Here is an 18,115-nt window from a genome sequence, read left to right on the forward strand (position 1 = left end):
TGTGGGCGCATTACTTGTACAGGGCGGTGATGCCGGGCTTTCAAAATCGTGGGATGCTTGTGCCTTTATCGCGGGATGGCTTGCACGAAATGAGGTGCATGCGGGTTGGATCCGTCAAGGCCGAGGTGGTACAGTCCTGCAGGCAGGGGTGCTTCATCGACTTGAGCTTGCTGTCCAGGTTCTGAAGGCCTAGTCTTAAGACTTACACGTGATGAGGTGCAGCCTAGATCCAGACGATTTGCAGGTGATCCTTGGACATTCCAGTTCGTCGACATGGGACGCAACCAACGGAGATTGGGCATTCATCTGGATCCAGGTCTGCGTGTCAAGCCTTCAGTCCTCTCGAAGGCTGATCCTGCATCCAAGCATGCACGTAATGAGGTGCAGCTCAGGCGCGGGATGCGATCAATCGGACCGAAAACTCGAACATCGACTCCACCGCTCGACGGACGTGTCGGCCTTCGGCACGCACGTAATGAGGTGCGGCCTAGACCATGTCCGTCAAAGCAGCAGAGATCGACTGCAAAACTGGAATCTGTCAGATGCCCAATGCCCCAAGCGTACACGAAATGAGGTGCAGCGCTGGGGTCCGCTGAGAACGTTGTCCACGTCGTACTGGCCCGAATGCTTCAGCGCACGTGATGAGGTGCAGCATTGGCCAGGTGTGCTACGCGGTGGCAAACTGGAACTTGCAGTAGCTTGAAGTGAAGCACTCACGGGGAGTCCTTGCTTGAGGGTCGTCGATTCACCTTGGCCGTCGATGTACTCGCGATGATTTGGTGCTGGGGTCCGCATGAAATGGGATGCAGTCCTTGCATCAGAGAAGGCGTTGACCTGAAGAGCATCTCCAAGGCTCCGCGTGAGCAAACACGCGTAATGAGGCGTGCGCATAGCGCGGAGGTCTTGGATCTTGAAGAGTAGAACGGACGCACATGCAAGCAGATACACGCAGTGAAGAAACTTGGGTCTTGAAGGTGGGGTCTTGAAACGTGGAATCACCATTTACCCTCCACCCAATCCATGCCAAAAAGAGGGAGGAGCGGCGCGCAAGTGAAGACGCTAAATAGGCTTGTCTAAAGCCTCGCTTGGAGAAAACGCGGGGCACACGAAAACGAAATGAAGAATCTGGACTTGAGCTGCAAAGCAGCCTGCATCGGCCGAGCTGCGGTCTTGGCATCATCGCAACAACAGTAACAACATATCAGCAACACCTTCCACCTCAGACACTTACCAAGTCCATGAGTACCTAGAAAAAGCGGATCGCGACCGACGTCGTAAATCCGGCCACGAAGCGCTCACGCTGCTGAGACTCGTACGAGCGCGTGTGCTCGTTCACGTAGAGGTGGGTGATGTCCTGTAATGGGATACGCTTGGGTGTCGCGCTCTTGGAAACCTTGACCGTCTTCTTGTGCTGCTTCCTCTCCTCCGCCGACACTTTGGTCTGCCTCTTGGTCTTCTTCACCTTGCCCGATTTCTTCTTCTTGCCCGCCTTCTTCGCCGAGATCATCGGCTCCTGCGTCTTCTTCACGGGGGTCACAAACTCCGTCTCCTGCTCTGTATCAACTGCTAACTCCGTCCACTCCTGCTCTTGCTCCTTCTTGGTTGCTGTATCAACTGGAGACCCCACCTCCTTCTGCTCCTGCTTCGGTTCCTCCTTCACCTCAACCTTCTCCTCCTTCGCAGCTATGATGACTGTCTCCTCCTGCTCCTGTGTTCCCTGCTCCTGCTCCGTCTTGGCTGCAACCTTCTCCACCTTTGCAGCTGCGACGGCTGTAATCTCCTTCTCTTCCTTCTCCTTGTCCTGCTTCTGCTTCTGCTCTGCGCTACCTTCCGTAGCTGTAGTGGTCTCCGTCGCGGCTACGGGCGTCTGGCTCCGCTGCTGCTTCTTGGCGCGCGGTCGCTCCTCGTCGTCAACGTCGTCATCCTCTTCTCGTCGGCGCTTGAGACTGCGCCTGGAGGCCACGCCGCCTGCGATTCGGGCGCCGGGGCTGAGGCTGCTGCGTCTTGGGGGCCGCGGCGGAGTCCGTCGTGGCGACGCATCGGAGACCGCGGAGGAAGATACGGGCCGCGCGCGCCGGCGGATGACGTAGCCCAAGTTCTCCTTGTTGGCCTCGTCGAAGTACTCGAACTCGCGGTAGATGAGCGGCAGCAGGTGGTCCAGCATGGCTGTCGGGGCAATGGGCTATTGGCGGATTGTTTGACTGTCGGAATGCACTCGGCCGGGCGCTTGAATGCCGAGGCGCCAAACCAAAAGCTCGATTCCCGCCAAAAGCAGTTCAAGCGGGAGAGTCACCGGTACAGATACCGGTTTGGAAGGCGTACCAGTGGTTTGGTACCGTTGTGCGGAGGTAGAAGAGTGACATGTCAGTCTTTATCGAAATCTGTGACGTGGTGCAGAAATGACGGAGCATGTGGCGCTCTCGGTGCGCAGCTCACAGTTCGCGCTCTCCATCTGCAAGCTCTGCTCTGCTCCGGTTCGTGTTCTCCGTCTGCAGGCGCCACGTGTACAGCTTCAATTTGGCTCGGCGCTACATTACAACGTGACGGTGGCTGATGCTGCTGACAGTGAAGCGAAGGCAGCGATTGCGTTGGCGCTGCCCAACTTCCCACCTTGGTTTCCGAAGGTGGACCGACAGTCGACGACGGGGACGACGCGCGACGGACAAAGCGCAGGCCGCAGAGCTTCAGGATGTGGATGAATCCTGCCGTTGAAGCGCGCTGGTCCGACGAGTACTGTCGCCAATCGTGGCGCTGCAGCTCTGGCAGGCCATGGACTGAACTTGCTTCTGACACTGCAATGAAACCTACGTGTATGTATCTACGCTTAAATTTGACTATACTTAATGCAGCCAGAGCTCCGTCGTGCCGTCTGCGGTTGCGTCTGCCTGCAACGACGACTGAGCCCGGTGGACGCGGACGTCACCTTGCTGAGCCATCGGTGGAGGCAGATCCTTCCGGGCGACACGCCCGTCCTTCTTACTTCTTAATGGACTTGTTGCTATTTCCTGAGCGGTGGTGGCGGCGCTTGGTCGTTGCGGATGAACTAGCTGGCTAGCTCCGAGGCCAGCTACCTGGTCCTACGAGGCTGACGAACATGCGAAGCCAACAAAACATCGTCCCATGCTATGGTACCTCAATATGAGCCTGCCGTCGAGCCAACTATAATATTAGGGGCAATAATAAGTTCCCTACCTCGCCTCGCCTCGCCTCGCGCGCCGTCCGCCCCCGCCTCCTAGTGGCGTCGTCTATGGTTTGCTCTAGCCTCCCCGGACTTGCTTCCGCTCGCAATGGGTGCTGCCATCCCTCTATATACAAAAAACACGACCGGGCATTTGTGTGATTGTCCGTCGGCCCGTCAACGCGTTTGCTCCGCCCGCTCTCGATGTGCTCGTGTCGTGATCTCCCACATCTTGCTTAGTGGCGTCCGCGCTTAGATCCACTCGGAGCGCATGTCGAAGATCGACGAGCGGCGCGGCTTCGTCTCGGATGCTCGCTCCGCTGCAGGCGACGACTTGTCCTTCTCCTTGTCGTCCGTCTCCATCTCGGGCTCGCCGTCCTCGGGTACGGGCGACGGGATCTTGAACGAGGAGCCTGCGCTGGACGAGATCCTGCTGGACGGTACCCTCTTGCTCACGCCGCCGTTCACTAGTGACTCGGGCTTCTCGCCGGTCTGGCCGATGTATCCGGGCGTGAGGCTCTGCATCTCCTCGACTGCGGCCTTGATGGCCGGGTCCGAGGGCTCGCGGTGCTCGTTGTTGCCCAGGTGCGTCGAGAACACGGGGATTTCCTCGCGTGGCCGCTGGCGCAGCGCCGCCGCGATGCTGGCCGTGGAGGACAGCACGCGGCCGCTGCGCCTCTGGATCTCCAGCTGCTCGGCCAGCGCCTCTTCGATGTCGATGTCGGCGCCGTACTCGGTCCTGCGCTGCAGCTGGTCCTTGTGCCTGGGCTTCATGCGGCTGAAGAACCTGCGGATGCAGCGGAACAGCGACTTGAACATGGCGGTCGCTGGGTCACTCCAAGGGCCTCACGGTGCTCGGCTGTAAGTTTCGACTCTGAAGGCGGCAGGACACGAGGAGAGAGGGGTCGTTAGTCGGGGCCCATGCCATGCGCGGCTTGCCTGTCAGAAGCGAGAGTAGCTAGCTACAGTACCGATAAGATGTTCTTCCGCCCTGTGCGCGGAGAGTGAGAGAGTGCGCCACGGCCGCTTGTTGCCGCGTCGAGCGTTCAATCGATGTCGCTCCGACCTGGCCTTTCACGTTGTTAGATGAACTCAGGCACACACACACTGCTGGTGGCGAGCGTCGGGCTGTTCTCGAAGAGAAGCCGGCGTGACTGGGGATTTGTATGGCGCCCGTCTTGCACAATGGATCTTTTATGGTTTTCGGATCGAACTGGCCGCAAAAGTACTGTACGCAGCGCGATTTGCTTGCGGCCAGCGGGCCAAACTTTTGGCTCGCAGCCTCTACGGTGTACTCTCGCCCACTTCCGGCCGAGCGGCTCAGCCGCTTTGACCGGCGATGGCCATCATTTCCTGCCGAGCGTAAACTTGCTCACCGATCGGCAGGGTGCAGCGCACTGGCTGTATGAAGCCTCCGAGGCTGCAAACCTGGCAGGGTGTCTCGGAAGATGCACCCGGTGGCGAGCGTCGATATGTTAATTAACAGCAGTCGGCTGCGGCGACACCAGCCTGCTACGGCAGCACCAGCCGGGGGCACTGTTACACTGCGAAGTGAGACCAGGCAGGAGCCAGGCCTACAGCTACGTCAATCGATATCCATGGAGCGCGGCTGGATAAGACTTGGGCGGACTAATATCCCACGGGCGTGAGTCCGGTGTGTCTGCTCCGTTGTAGTGATGGTGGCCATTATCCTTAGTCTCGACACGCGTGCAGGACGCTCTCACTAAAAAAATCTACATGTACATGTACTATGTCCAGCATTTTGCCTACGTAAATGTCCAGGTCTGAACGACCTTCACTTAGTCGTTCAAACTGCAGCTTATCTCGCTGCAGCCAAGTTTCCGGCGGGCAGGAATTTCCTGCTCGAGTGGACCCATCGGTCTGGTCCAACGTAGCAGCGAACGCTGCGAATCACAGCTTGATACCGTGGCGGATGGGCGTTGAAGCTGCTGCATTACATGCACGGTGCACTTGGTCCAGCATGCAGCCGATGCATTGCACTGCAATTTGCAGGCCTGCAAGGGAGCTCTGCAACGCCAAGCGGGGCTACAATTGCCATCGAGGCGAGGCGCCGCGACGAGCTCCGCAAAACGTGACAGCGCCAAGTGTATATCGCTGCCATGCGCCCTTTCAAAATTCAAACGCTTCCCGCGCAATGTACCCATCCAAAGCAAAGCCACGGTCCACAGTGGCATGGACGGCAGAAGTCATCCCCTCGGTCTCCGCTGCGGCAAGTTACAGTATCCAGCGGAAATCAGCCCCGGAGCGACCGGAGCAGCCCCGGCGCCGGGATGGCGCCACCTCTGAGAAAAACGCGTGAGGCGAGCGCGCCGCTCACTCCGAGGCGAGCGCGCCGCTCACTCCAAGGCGCGCACGACCATCGTCGACGCGGGGCGAGTGCGTCCAAGACCCCTGGTCTGCGTTACTCGAAAGTGATGACCAGCTCCAGCCTCGTCACGTGCGAACCGAGTGCCGAAGGGAACGAGCACCTTGCGTCTGCTGATTTGACCCCGACTCCGTATCAGATACGTTGGGGTGCTGGTTGTGTAGAATCTATTTGCAAAACACCATGTAACTGCTCCTTAGAGCAAATCGCTCCTAATCTGTATGATTACTTAGAATACCACAGTTTGGGAGCGATTTGCTCTTCTATCCGTTCTCTCTATAAGCGCCGACGACGGTATTACGGCTTCAACCGTAGTGTCGCGCACTGCACATTGCTACATCCGGCACCCCCCTCCGAAGACAAGCATGGCGGACGGCGCGCTGCTGCACTCGTGCGCCGTGTACCTGTACCTGTACGACGACGCCAGCGGCTCGTACGCGCAGCAGACGGACGCGGCCGTGGGCTGCGCGCTGCTGGGCAGTGCGAGCGACGCGTTCTCGCTGCTGCTGTACGACACCAAGAAGACGCCGCTGCTGCAGCTGCCCGTGGCGCCCGGGGGCGCGCGCTTCGTGCCGCAGAAGGACAACTACGTCAACTTCTACGAGCGCCAGTCGCAGCGCAACTACGCCATGCGCTTCAAGGACGCGGCCACGAGCGAGAGCTTCCTGCGCGCCGTGGCGCTGGCCCGCGCACAGGTCCTGGTGCAGGCTAGCAAGTCCTACGAGCGCGCGCGGCCCGTGGTGCTCGTGGACCAGCTGGCTGTCGGCAAGGAGGACGCCGCGCCCCTCACGTTCGGTGACGTGGCGGGCGTGACGCTCCGCAAGTGGCAGGGCTCCGTGGACAGCAGAAGCAGCTTCTTCTCGGCCAATCCGCTGGAGATCACGCAGCAGCCAGCGGCCGAGCAGACGCAGGACGGAGAGGTGAGAAGGATCAAGCTTGTGGACGGAGACGCCGCGGCCGACGCGGGCCCGTTCGTGGCCGTCTTGGCCTCGGAGGCGCTCGTGAGCATGCAGAAGGCGGCCAAGAGGCTCGTGGCGGCCGCGTTCCCGCAGACGCAGGAGTGGGTCATCGCGGAGGTGGAGCTGGTCAAGGTCAAGAAGAACACGCGGGCGAGTGCTGGCACCACGCTGACGCACGTAGAGCAGGAGGCGGTATCTGCTGGAACTGAAGCTGAGGACCCACAGGCACAGGGAGTTCATGATGATCTGGTGAAGCGCATGGCGAGTTTGTCCCGCATGGGCAGTCAGAGCTCCGGGCTCATTGCAAGTGTGAAGACGAAGCTAGACAGCCGATCGTCTATGGAGCCAAATGGGGAGGTGGACGCCTCGCTGCACCGAGCTGCTTCTGTTATCCAGTCGGGAGATCCGCCGGCAGGTTACGTCCCGGTGTTATTGGCCGGTCTTCAACTCCCGGGCGAGAGGCCAGGGTCCTTCCGCAACTTGCAGAACGAAATCCAGACAGAGGCTACTGCTCCCCCTACGCATGCGACGTCGCTGGCTGCAAAGGTGATTGAGCCTCTGAAACATTCCCCCGAAGCAGTTGATGTGGGCGTTGGCGACAGCAGCAGCAACTCGAGTTTGACTGCGTTGTCGAGTGATATGGAGCGCCTGATGAAAGAGCAGTCGGACTTGGCGCGACTGCGTGAGCAGCTGGAGGAGAGCAAGCGCAAGCTTCAATCTGAGGACGTTAGCGTGAGTGAACTGCCAGCTTCTCAATCGTCGACGTTGAAGAATGGTACTGCAACTCATTCGAGCCTGACCGAGTACAAGCCATCACAGGAGAAGCCCGCACCTACCTTCACGCCTTCCTCCTTTGCACTCATGGGGTCAAGTGCACCGCCTATCGGGACCACAGCTTCTTATGGTTCGACGACTAATAGGTGGAGTCCCCCCAAGCTAGACCTGGTGCCGTCCTTCTCTTCGTCTTCGTTTGCCCCTCCGTCGCAGCCCCCGCCAGCGATCCCTCCGGCCCCCAGTCCATTCTCCTCCTCGCTTACGCCGTATGCCAACCGGTCGTTCACGTCGTACTCGTCAGCACCGGCGGGAACAGGACCCGGATCGTCACCGGATGTGGAGAACGGTATCATCCGCCTGCAGCGCTCGTCGACGTCTATCGAGTCGACATTGCAGGATCTTCAATCCAAGATGGACAGGCTTCTGAATATGCAGAGCTCGATCAAGTCGACGAAGTTTTCCACCAGTTCGGGCAAGTACGGCAGCGGCGCGTCCTTCTCGCCTGCTACGTCATCTTCTTCATCGTCGTCTTCGTCTTCATCAATGTTGCTGAAAAATTTGGAAAAGGCTCTGGCCCAGCGTGACCAGCTCCAAGAGATAAATGCTCGTCTTCAGGTAGCTAATGGTGAGCTTGAATCAAGTGTCGAGGATCTTCAGAGCCAACACGAGTCGCTTCAGATGGAGAACCGAACGCTGCTGGATAAACTACAGAACGGCAACCATTTGCAACAGGAGAAGTTTCGCTTGGAGCTGCGCAGCGTCCAGCAGCAGCTCAGCCACACACAGGAGCAAATGCTGGTGTACCAGGAAGAAAACTTCCAGCTTCGAGCTGAGCTTGCAGCCAAGGACGAGCAGCTCGCGAAGGAGAAGGCCAAACTGCAAGAAGACACACACAGACAGCTGGAGCATCTTCAACGCCAGGTAGAGGACGAGGTCCGTCAAGGATCGAAGGACTCAATCGAGAGAATGGCGACGGAAAAGGCGGCGCTGGAGGCGCAAGTCGCGGAGCTGACGGCCCAGAAGAAGCAGTGGGACGTCGAGCGTGAGATGATGAACAACCGGCTGAGTCAAGCGCAAAGCCAGCAGGTGCAGCTTCAAGACGAAACAGTCAAATCCCAAGCTGTCCAGAACTCGCGCGTCCAAGAGCTCATGGTCCGTGTTCAGCAGCTCGAGAGTGAATCCAGGGTGCTGAAACAACAAGCTGAAGGGTTCCACTCTGATGCGCAACACCTAGAAGAGTTGCTGGCATCGAAAGAGCAAGAGATGACTCAGCTACAGTCTGCCAAGAACGACCAGGAATATGCAGCTCTGAGCGAGCTGTTCAAGGAGTTCATGAACGATATCTACTTCCACTTCCAGGACGCGTTCGACGAAGACACAGAGTTCACCGGCAAAGAGATCGTGATGGCCATCCGGAAAATCCTCAAGCAGAATACGATGGATATCCTGGCCAAGCTGGAGGAGTTCTACCAGCAACAGGCGCTGCATCGCCAGTGAAGAAGGTAGGTAGCGACAGCGGTTGAGGTTGCATCCTATTGCTTTGAAATGAAATTCAATCGAAAGAGAGGTGGCGACGGAACTATATCCCTCACTTTGGACCGGCGATAAGCGATGGCGTGAGTGTGTGCGTGGAAAGTATGCTGGACACGGGGCCGGTATCGTGTCAACTCGTTGTCGTGTGCTAATAACGGGTTTGTGACGAAGGCAGTATTTCTTGCGCAGACACCAAGTGATACATGGGTGAGGGTAAGTTTAGAGCCTGCATTAGGCAGAAACGCTTTTGTCACCTCTTGGACTGGTTCTTACCCCAGTGCAAGCGTGTCGGTCGGCTTGATCAAAGTGAAGCGCGATGGAAGTGCTGGTGCTTGCTGCAAACGGCGGCGCCGAAGCCCTGTTCGACGTAGTTTTGAGCGTTCTCCAAAGTACGTGTTTACCTGAATAAACCGGGGTTGGTACGCAGCTTGGCTAATCTGGCTTGTGCTGCTGCCAACGCAAATTACCGTCACTCCAGCTTCGGCGACACCGGTTGAAATCCTCTCCAGTCTGCCTGCGGTAAGGTCAAGTCGTACTGTGAAAACGGAACTGGATCGTGAGTATTTAGTTGTGACTCTGCAATTGTTTGTTGTAGGCTTCAGCCGAACTTCAAGATCACCAATTGGTATGACGCCCGTCTTGCAGCATACTGTCGTTTGATGCAGCGCAATCCAACTGAGTCGGTGTGATGCGTAGATTGTTTCTAGGAAGCGTTTGGACAGAGACTCCCTGTCTGCCATTATCGGGAACGAAGCAGGCAGCAAAACTTCGCCTGATAGTGACAACGCAGACACGTCTCGCTTGGACTCTACAGAAATTTCAGCGACCGACGCCTTTGCCACCGGTGATACCAGCCACTTGCTACGAAAGATTGACAGGAAGAGCAAGAAGATCAAGCTGTTGACGGAGCAGGTCGACTCGTTCAAGGCCAAGGCGCAAGATGCGATGCAAAAGGCCCAACACCTCGAGATGGAGCAGGAGCAGTTTTTCGACGACGTGCGCGAGATGAAGGCGCAGTTCGATAAGCTCGCTGAAAACCACCGGAAGTTGATGTGGGAGTACCTTCCAGCGCGTGACCCAAGCCTGCGAGCCATTCCCCGTCTAACGACGCAGCTACCGGAGACACCAACAGCAGTCGGGAAGTACCCGTTAGAGCAAGTTCTGGGCTACGGTCAGTACGCGGTTGTGTACACTTCAAGCACTCTCGAGCGACCACAGCTAGCGATCAAGGCAATCGACAAGCAGAAGCTGATTGATCTCGTCTCGCTGCATCGTATCAGCTCCGAAATCGCTTCACTGAGCGATCCTGCCATTCGACACGTAGGCGTCCTGGAGCTGGTTGACGTCATCCATACGCGCAAACATATCTACTTGGTGACGGAGCGTGGAGGGAAGGACTTGTTCGAGTTCTTTGGGGCGCATCTGGATGGGGTGACAGAGGACACGATTCGTCCGCTGTTCCTACACCTCGCGCAGGCACTGGAAGTTTTACATCGCAGCAACTACTGCCACCGAGACTTGAAGCCGTACGTGCTGAACAGTTTGAGTCAAGCTATGCTAGAGTCATGCAACAGGACTAACCAAAAGTTATGTGTGCAGGGAAAATGTCCTGTATTCGCCTGATGATGCGCACCTGGTCAAGATTATCGACTTTGGTCTGTGTACTAAGGCTACATCTGCGCTCCACGATTTCTGTGGTAGCCCCGGCTTCTTTGCTCCCGAATTGCTGCTGCATGAAAGCTACGACGGGCTCAAGGCGGATATCTGGAGCATCGGGTGCATCTTGCTTGAGGTACGTTCCGAACTATGAGTGATTTCAGCGTCTTCCTTTGCATTGACGCCGTAAATTGCCCGTTTAGTTGGTGCTGGGGAATGCGCTCTTCTCGTCGATTTGGATGTCCATGTACGAGATTTCGATCCTGAAGGAGCCCAAGAAGTTCGCTGAGTGTGTCAAAGAGGTCAGTACGCTCAGTCAAGCCATTTTCACGCAAGCTTTGTCAAAGGCTCTGTTCTAATACCTCTTGTGCTGCAGGCGTTAGTTCGAACGCGTGACTTCTGCCACGGACCCAATTGGAAGTATTCAGGGAAGCTGCGCACTGTGCTGCTCGGAATGCTGTGCGAGGATCCGTCCGAGCGGCTCTCAATAAATCAGGTGCTAGCTCACTCGTGGCTCGCCGTCGACGGTCCATCATTACCCTGCTCAGCACCATCAGCTCCAGCTTCAGCTTCGCACTCCGAGCCACGTAGTTTATCCCCCGTTAAAACCAAGTCATCGCACGGACCTCCTTTGAGTGCCGCCGCTCGGATACCCGACAACACAGCTACAGACAGCGACGCTAGCGTGCACCCGCTCCCACCGCGCGTGCTGTCTGCACCAGGCACTCCTCGCAGTGCCCACCACTTGCACACCCCGTCGGGCGGGTCACTAGCCAAGCTCAGTCTGCCAAGCTTATCCCCCGAGAAGCCGTCGAGCCGCTGCTCTCCCGAGCGCAAGGGATCACCGGACAAGCTCGCGTTTGGTGTCACGCGAGTTTAATTCAGCAAAAGAGTGCGGATATCTGAGGGGGTGGCTTCAATTAGACTGTGTGCTTACTCCACGAGTAGGTACTTTACTTTACTGGAGCAGCGTGGGGATGGCGGCCAGCAGCTCCTGCGCCTCCTTGAACGTCTCGAGCGACTCGACCTCCTCCCGGTTTGCCTCGATGAAGTTGGAGACGTCGGTGGCCGCCTCCTTGAGACGACTCTGACAGTCCGGCAGCATGGTCTCCGTCTCCACCAGCACCTCCTCCTGCTTGCGGATGTCGTGCTCGTCCTTGCCGTCCGCGCGCATCTTCTCGATCTTGGTCTGCTGGGCCGCGTGCTCCTTGGCGTAGTACTCGAGGTCCTTCTTCACCCTGTCAAGCACCATAAAATGTGTTATTAATACATACCATAGATACGTACTGCCATCACACTCTGGGGCCTGATACGCACCGGCGCAGAGTGCCCACTTTGATCTTGAACTGCCGCTCCGCCATTTTTACGGTTCTGTAGCTACGCTAAGACTTTCGCTTTGAGATCGACAAAAGGGTGCCGACTGTTGCGACGATCGTTCACCACTGTTTGAACCCGTAATTTTGTGTACGCCACCTAAACTGAAGATGTATACGGCAAAAGGCAAATTCAACACCAAGCGGACATTTATTCATTGAGAAAAGGGTGCTCCCCTGCGCTTAGCTACGGTAGCAAGTCTTGATTGAGTGTCCACGTGGCTGCAACTCCTCTCGGTTCTGAGGCCGTGAAGAGCCGACTGCAATGCAAGTCTTCGTCTCTCTAGTTGGAGGAGGCGTAGGCCTTCTCCAGCGGGTGCGGGCGCGTGATCACGTCGAAGCGGTCCGGACCCACGCCGATCCACTTGATGTGCGTGCCCAGGAGCTCCTCCACGCGCAGCACGTACTTCTGCGCGGCCACGGGCAGCTCCTCGAACGTCTTGCACTTGGAGATGTCCTCGGACCAGCCGTCCATCTCCTCGTACTCCACGACGGAGTCCTGCAGCAGCTGCAGGTTCGACGGCATGCCGTCCAGCTTCTTGCCCTTGTGCCAGTACGCCACGCCGATCTTGACCTTCTCCAGGCCCGTCAGCACGTCCAGCTTGGTCAGGTTCAGCTCCGTGAAGCCGTTCACCATGTTGGAGTAGCGCATCTGCGGGATGTCGAGCCAGCCGCAGCGACGGGCGCGGCCAGTGGTCGTACCGAACTCGGCACCAACCGTGCCCAGGTGCTCGCCGACCTTGTCGTGCAGCTCCGTCGGGAACGGACCCTCACCAACACGAGTGCAGTACGCCTTCACGATGCCGATGATGCCGTTCAGGCGGTTCGGAGAGATGCCGCCGCCCGTGCACACACTGCCGATGCTCGGGTTGCTCGACGTCACGTACGGGTACGTGCCGAAGTCAATGTCCAGCATGGTAGCGTTGGCGCCCTCCACCAGGATCTTCTTGCCCGCCACGTAGGCGTTGTTCAGGTACGAGACCGTGTCCACGGTCATGTCCAGGATCTTGTCCTTGATGTCGCTGTACGCCTTGATCTCGGCCTCGGCGTCCGCCTCCAGCTCCGGGTAGTTGTCCTTGTAGAACTTGACCAGGTCGCGCATCTTCTCCGAGAAGTCGTCGAAGTAGCGCAGGTCGCCCACGCGCACGCCGTTACGCAGCATCTTGGACGAGTAGGCCGGACCGATGCCCTTCTTGGTCGTGCCGATCTTGTTGCGGCCGCGGCGCAGCTCGTTGATGCCGTCCACTTCCTGGTGCAGGTCGAGCACCATGTGCGCGCGGTCCAAGATGAGAATGCGGCCTTCGTAGTCGATGCCGGCCTGCTTCAGCTCTTCCAGTTCTTGTAGCAGACTCGGCAAGTGCACCACGACGCCGTTGCCAATGATGCACACGGCATTTGGGTTGAGAATTCCTGACCGCACTAGGTGGAACTTGTACTTCTTGCCTTCGTGCACGATGGTGTGGCCAGCATTGGAACCACCGGCCACGCGCAGAATGACATCATACGATTGGGATAAGCTGTCCACCAGCTTACCCTTGCCTCCATCCCCCCATGGAGCCCCCAGCACCACGTCCACACCAGGGTTCAGACAGTCAGTGTGACGGTGCGGGTTAGCCACGGCGCTCTCGATGCGATTGAGCTTGGCCACCACCTCCTTGAGTGTGGCTAGCGTGGACACCTGTGGGTCCACGGGCTTCGTGTCCTTCTTGGCGCAGCACGCCTTCTCCTCCGGCTCATCCTTTTATCCGCAGTCGCAGTCGCACTTGGCGTCGTTGTCGAAGCCGGCTGCACTCGCGGCGGCTACAGACAGTAGACGCCCGTAGCGGTCATTGCGTGCTGGGACTGGCCGGCCTCCACGACCAGCGCGGCGCGGAGCGCGGCCGAGGCATGGGCCGTGCGGAACTGCTGGCTCTGGAACCGGGCCGAGGATGAGAAGCGCGCGGCCGCGCGCGCAGCCTTGGACACCACGTCGAGGCGCATATCCCCTCTCTCCCCTCCTTGTCACCCGTGAGTCGAGATGTGAGCTCGAGATGTTAGGCCTTCGTCGCCACCCAAGCAGCATCCAACCAACGCAGCAATCGGGTGGCCACGTGCGTGTTCAACGAAGGCAGCTTACTCATGTTCACGTCGCGTATCTTGGCCGCCTTGACGGCGTCGTGATCTGTAGGCTTATTTCTCGGATGATACTGTTCAGGTAGCCCTGAGTTCGAGCGAGATGCAATGCATTACATACATGCATTGTACATGCACTCGCCGCGCCCGCCAGAGTTCATGCAGCCCAGAGAGGCGCTGGCGCAGTACTGCGAAGCGAGCGCCAGTCAAACCCTGTGCATCTACCGGTACAACGCAGGCAGTCCACGCCATCGGTGGCAGATTGCGTGACTACAAATGCCTGCCGTGCCATTGGTCAGTCAGCCTGGGTTTGGTTTGACAGGCCGAGCTCACCATCGTGGCCCATTTCCCAGACCCGACCCGCCTGGCGGCTCTGAGCCACCACAAACACGCCGAAGTTCCAGCTCATTCCGGATCCACGCGCCGCAGGGAGACCGGAGGGAGACCCGCTTCGATGCGTCTCGACGTCGTGTCCAAGGCTGTGCGCGGCGCCACGCGCTTCTCGGCCCAGTGCCAGGGACAGCAGTTCCGCGCGGCTCACACCAAGGCCGCGGTGCGCGCCGCCCTGGCCGTGGAGGCCCAGCAGCGCAACGGCCGTTTCGCCAGCCTGCTGCCCGTGGCTGCCGCCATGGCCCTGGTGGGCGCGGCCGGCGTGGCCAGCATGGACGACGGCTCGGCCGCCAAGTGCGAGGGCGCGGCCAAGCCTGTGAGCCGTGAGGCCGTCACGCAGGCCATGCTCAAGGAGGTGGTGGCCAAGCTCAACCGCATCGAGAGCGCCGTGGCCAACCCGCACCGCCGCACCGACGGCCTCAACGCCGGCGTGGACGTGGTGCTGGGCGCCCAGTGGGGCGACGAAGGCAAGGGCAAGCTGGTGGACAGCTTATCCCAGTCGTACGACGTGATCGTGCGCGTGGCCGGCGGCTCCAACGCTGGCCACACCATCGTGCACAAGGGCAAGAAGTACAAGTTCCACCTGGTACCCTCGGGCATCCTGAACCCGAACGCCATCTGCATCATCGGCAACGGTGTCGTGGTGCACCTTCCCAGCTTCCTCGAGGAGCTGGAGGAGCTCAAGAGGATGGGCGTGGACTACGAAGGCCGCATTCTCATCTCGGACCGCGCGCACATGGTGCTCGACCTGCACCAGGAAGTGGACGGCATCAACGAGCTGCGCCGCGGCCGCAACAAGATCGGCACGACCAAGAAGGGCATCGGTCCGGCCTACTCGTCCAAGATGCTGCGCAACGGCGTGCGCGTGGGCGACTTGCGCTACTTCGACGACTTCTCGGAGAAGATGCGCGACCTGGTCAAGTTCTACAAGGACAACTACCCGGAGCTGGAGGCGGACGCCGAGGCCGAGATCAAGGCGTACAGCGACATCAAGGACAAGATCCTGGACATGACCGTGGACACGGTCTCGTACCTGAACAACGCCTACGTGGCGGGCAAGAAGATCCTGGTGGAGGGCGCCAACGCTACCATGCTGGACATTGACTTCGGCACGTACCCGTACGTGACGTCGAGCAACCCGAGCATCGGCAGTGTGTGCACGGGCGGCGGCATCTCTCCGAACCGCCTGAACGGCATCATCGGCATCGTGAAGGCGTACTGCACTCGTGTTGGTGAGGGTCCGTTCCCGACGGAGCTGCACGACAAGGTCGGCGAGCACCTGGGCACGGTTGGTGCCGAGTTCGGTACGACCACTGGCCGCGCCCGTCGCTGCGGCTGGCTCGACATCCCGCAGATGCGCTACTCCAACATGGTGAACGGCTTCACGGAGCTGAACCTGACCAAGCTGGACGTGCTGACGGGCCTGGAGAAGGTCAAGATCGGCGTGGCGTACTGGCACAAGGGCAAGAAGCTGGACGGCATGCCGTCGAACCTGCAGCTGCTGCAGGACTCCGTCGTGGAGTACGAGGAGATGGACGGCTGGTCCGAGGACATCTCCAAGTGCAAGACGTTCGAGGAGCTGCCCGTGGCCGCGCAGAAGTACGTGCTGCGCGTGGAGGAGCTCCTGGGCACGCACATCAAGTGGATCGGCGTGGGTCCGGACCGCTTCGACGTGATCACGCGTCCGCACCCGCTGGAGAAGGCCTACGCCTCCTCCAACTAGAGAGACGAAGACTTGCATTGCAGTCGGCTCCTCGCGGCCTCAGAACCGAGAGGAGTTGCAGCCACGTGGACACTCAATCAAGACTTGCTACCGTAGCTAAGCGCAGGGGAGCACCCTTTTCTCAATGAATAAATGTCCGCAAGCTTCTACTAGACTTCTTGACTTGCGATGTCGAACTGCTTCCTTCAATTTAGGTAATACCTACACAAAATAGCACTTAAACAGTGAACGAACTCGAGCTGAAATCGAAAGTCGTAGCGTAACAGAAAACTGAAAAAGAGAAAACTACAGTCAAACCTGTTTATATGAGGCCCTGTTGGTGACCATCTACTACAATGACTCATATAAAATGGACTCAGTTAAAACAATTATGTGGTGCACGTAAAGAAATCGTGCATAGTTCGCTGCCGCTTTGCCTTCACCGTAGTCTCTCGAACCAAAGCGGTCACGGTCTGTAAAGCTCTTCGTTCTCTGTCAGTCTGCTCTCCGCATTGCAGCAGCAATGTAGCCAGCTCCATGCAGTGTCTCAGAGCAATGGCAGGTTGAACTGCGGGTTCCTGTTCCTCCTCTTCCTCCTGCTCGTCCTGCGAAACTGCATCACTTCCTACCGCTTCGTCCACTAGCACATCTGGCTCGTGCACAGGAACGTCTTCGTCCACTGCCAGATACTCACTAGCGCTAACAGCGCCCTCCCACCTCGATAGCATCGCCGTTAACTCCTCCATCTCGTTGCTGGATACCTCCTCAATGTAATCCGTGTCAGCACGGGTCCTTTCTAGTATGTTTCCTCCCAAAATGCGAGTCTTGACCCAGCAATTTGTAATTGTCGTTGGCCTCACACCCGCCCAAGAATCAATGGAGAATTGGACAGCTTCCAGTACGTTGAGCTTGCGTGTAATGTTAGCTTCAAGTGCATCCAAACACCACCGCACAAAATAGTTTCGGTACCGAGCCTTGAACGACCGGATAATACCTGAATAAAAATAACACCGTAATAGAGTTGGTTAGTTTAGGCTACACCACAATATAGATAAAATATTTACCTGCATCCAGCGGCTGTACGGCGGATGTCATGTTAGGAGGGAGGAAGTGAACAGTCACATGAGTCAGGTTTCGTAGAATCTTGTGGCATGAAGCATTGTCGACTAGAAGTAGGACCTTGCGATTGGCGGCCGCCATTCTCATGTTGGAGAGGTGCAGCCATTCGTCAAAAATGACGGATGTCATCCAGGCGTTCTTGGAGGACTTGTACAATATAGGTTTACCTTTAATCGCCGCTCCCTTTTTAAAGCACCTCGGGTTCTTGGCCGTACCGATGACTATTGGGTCGAGCTTGTCGGAGCCAGTCGCGTTGCAGCAGAAGGCCAAAGTCAAACGTTGCTTCTCCTTTTTCTTGCCCTTGCGAATAGTCGTAGCTAGCGTTCGATTAGGCGCTAAGCGATAGAAAAGCGCCGTTTCGTCGAAGTTGAACACATTCTCGGGTGTAAACTGCGCCACCAACTCTTGTAGCTCTAGCCTCGCATCTCGCACTTCATCAGCTTCTACAGCGCCACCTTCGCCGTGTAGCGTATGGGAGCGGATCCCATTGCGCTTCTTAAAGCTTTCAAGCCAGCCGTTGCTTAGCCGGAGCTGCGTGGCATCGATGCCTAAGCGCTCCGCCAGCTCATGCGCCGTCAGCAGGAGCACGTCGTCCGCCATCGCCGTTTTAGCTTCGTTCTGAAAGAAAAATTCCCTCAGTTCCCGCTCGAACTGAGGGAATTTCACTCGGCGCCGCTTGGTCGAACTCAGGTCGACGTGGCTGAAGTAGGAAGAAGGCAGGTTGCGCAGTCGGGCGAGTGTGGCACGGCTGACCCGGGCCTTGAAAGTTGCGTAGATCCACTCGGCGAGCATGGGGTTGTTCATGCCAGGATTCTGCTTGAGCTTTAGGTGCACTTGGAGCTTTTGTTCTAGCGTCAGACAGGTGCGAGGAGACATGGCGAGCGAAGAAGGCTTGCGGTAGGCGTTGAGTGTTGAGCAGTGGTGCTTTGAAGA

The 18,115-nt window shown here is 58.0% G+C and overlaps 8 protein-coding genes across 8 annotated transcripts; 4 read left to right on the forward strand and 4 right to left on the reverse strand.

Moving 5' to 3' along the window:
* Positions 1 to 2,689: 2,689 nt before the first annotated feature.
* PHYSODRAFT_303449 (hypothetical protein) lies at positions 2,690 to 3,055 on the forward strand (the record flags this gene model as incomplete). The annotated part of the gene is made up of 2 exons (XM_009533342.1): positions 2,690 to 2,810; positions 2,850 to 3,055. 2 exons carry the CDS (start codon positions 2,690 to 2,692, stop codon positions 3,053 to 3,055), a joined length of 327 nt encoding a protein of 108 aa, XP_009531637.1.
* A 375-nt stretch (positions 3,056 to 3,430) lies between these two features.
* On the reverse strand, positions 3,431 to 3,997 carry PHYSODRAFT_513152 (hypothetical protein; the record flags this gene model as incomplete). The annotated part of the gene is made up of 2 exons (XM_009533343.1): positions 3,431 to 3,577; positions 3,647 to 3,997. The coding sequence occupies 2 exons, from the start codon at positions 3,995 to 3,997 to the stop codon at positions 3,431 to 3,433; spliced, it is 498 nt and encodes a 165-aa protein (XP_009531638.1).
* A 1,932-nt stretch (positions 3,998 to 5,929) lies between these two features.
* PHYSODRAFT_392359 (hypothetical protein) lies at positions 5,930 to 6,670 on the forward strand (the record flags this gene model as incomplete). The annotated part of the gene is made up of 1 exon (XM_009533344.1): positions 5,930 to 6,670. A coding segment is annotated over one exon (741 nt), but the record flags the coding sequence as incomplete, so codon positions are not given.
* A 3,165-nt stretch (positions 6,671 to 9,835) lies between these two features.
* PHYSODRAFT_317018 (hypothetical protein) lies at positions 9,836 to 10,640 on the forward strand (the record flags this gene model as incomplete). Its single annotated transcript, XM_009533345.1, has 2 exons — positions 9,836 to 10,356; positions 10,430 to 10,640. The coding sequence occupies 2 exons, from the start codon at positions 9,836 to 9,838 to the stop codon at positions 10,638 to 10,640; spliced, it is 732 nt and encodes a 243-aa protein (XP_009531640.1).
* A 743-nt stretch (positions 10,641 to 11,383) lies between these two features.
* Positions 11,384 to 11,876, reverse strand: PHYSODRAFT_355064 (hypothetical protein). Its single transcript, XM_009533346.1, has 2 exons — positions 11,804 to 11,876; positions 11,384 to 11,724 (listed from the first exon to the last, which is right to left on the reverse strand). The coding sequence occupies exons 1-2, from the start codon at positions 11,845 to 11,847 to the stop codon at positions 11,445 to 11,447; spliced, it is 324 nt and encodes a 107-aa protein (XP_009531641.1). The 5' UTR covers positions 11,848 to 11,876; the 3' UTR covers positions 11,384 to 11,444.
* Positions 11,877 to 12,142: 266 nt separating this feature from the next.
* Positions 12,143 to 14,380, reverse strand: PHYSODRAFT_347172 (hypothetical protein; the record flags this gene model as incomplete). Its single annotated transcript, XM_009533347.1, has 4 exons — positions 12,143 to 13,597; positions 13,675 to 13,856; positions 13,931 to 14,020; positions 14,305 to 14,380. 4 exons carry the CDS (start codon positions 14,378 to 14,380, stop codon positions 12,143 to 12,145), a joined length of 1,803 nt encoding a protein of 600 aa, XP_009531642.1.
* An 11-nt stretch (positions 14,381 to 14,391) lies between these two features.
* Positions 14,392 to 16,084, forward strand: PHYSODRAFT_347173 (hypothetical protein; the record flags this gene model as incomplete). Its single annotated transcript, XM_009533348.1, has 1 exon — positions 14,392 to 16,084. The coding sequence occupies exon 1, from the start codon at positions 14,426 to 14,428 to the stop codon at positions 16,082 to 16,084; it is 1,659 nt and encodes a 552-aa protein (XP_009531643.1). The 5' UTR covers positions 14,392 to 14,425.
* A 368-nt stretch (positions 16,085 to 16,452) lies between these two features.
* On the reverse strand, positions 16,453 to 17,782 carry PHYSODRAFT_510853 (hypothetical protein; the record flags this gene model as incomplete). Its single annotated transcript, XM_009533503.1, has 2 exons — positions 16,453 to 17,057; positions 17,128 to 17,782. The coding sequence occupies 2 exons, from the start codon at positions 17,780 to 17,782 to the stop codon at positions 16,453 to 16,455; spliced, it is 1,260 nt and encodes a 419-aa protein (XP_009531798.1).
* Between the last annotated feature and the right edge of the window lie 333 nt (positions 17,783 to 18,115).

Source organism: Phytophthora sojae (assembly GCF_000149755.1).
Source record: "Phytophthora sojae unplaced genomic scaffold PHYSOscaffold_6, whole genome shotgun sequence".
NCBI classification, from domain to species: domain Eukaryota; phylum Oomycota; class Peronosporomycetes; order Peronosporales; family Peronosporaceae; genus Phytophthora; species Phytophthora sojae.

What these genes read in the sequence shown, in the direction of transcription:
- PHYSODRAFT_355064 (XM_009533346.1), bottom strand. Translation starts at nt 11,847, where the DNA reads ATGGCGGAGCGGCAGTTCAAGATCAAAGTGGGCACTCTGCGCCG. An exon ending in AAAGTGGGCACTCTGCGCCG is followed by an intron (nt 11,725 to 11,803) that starts GTGCGTATCAGG and finishes GGTGCTTGACAG; the next exon opens with GGTGAAGAAGGACCTCGAGT.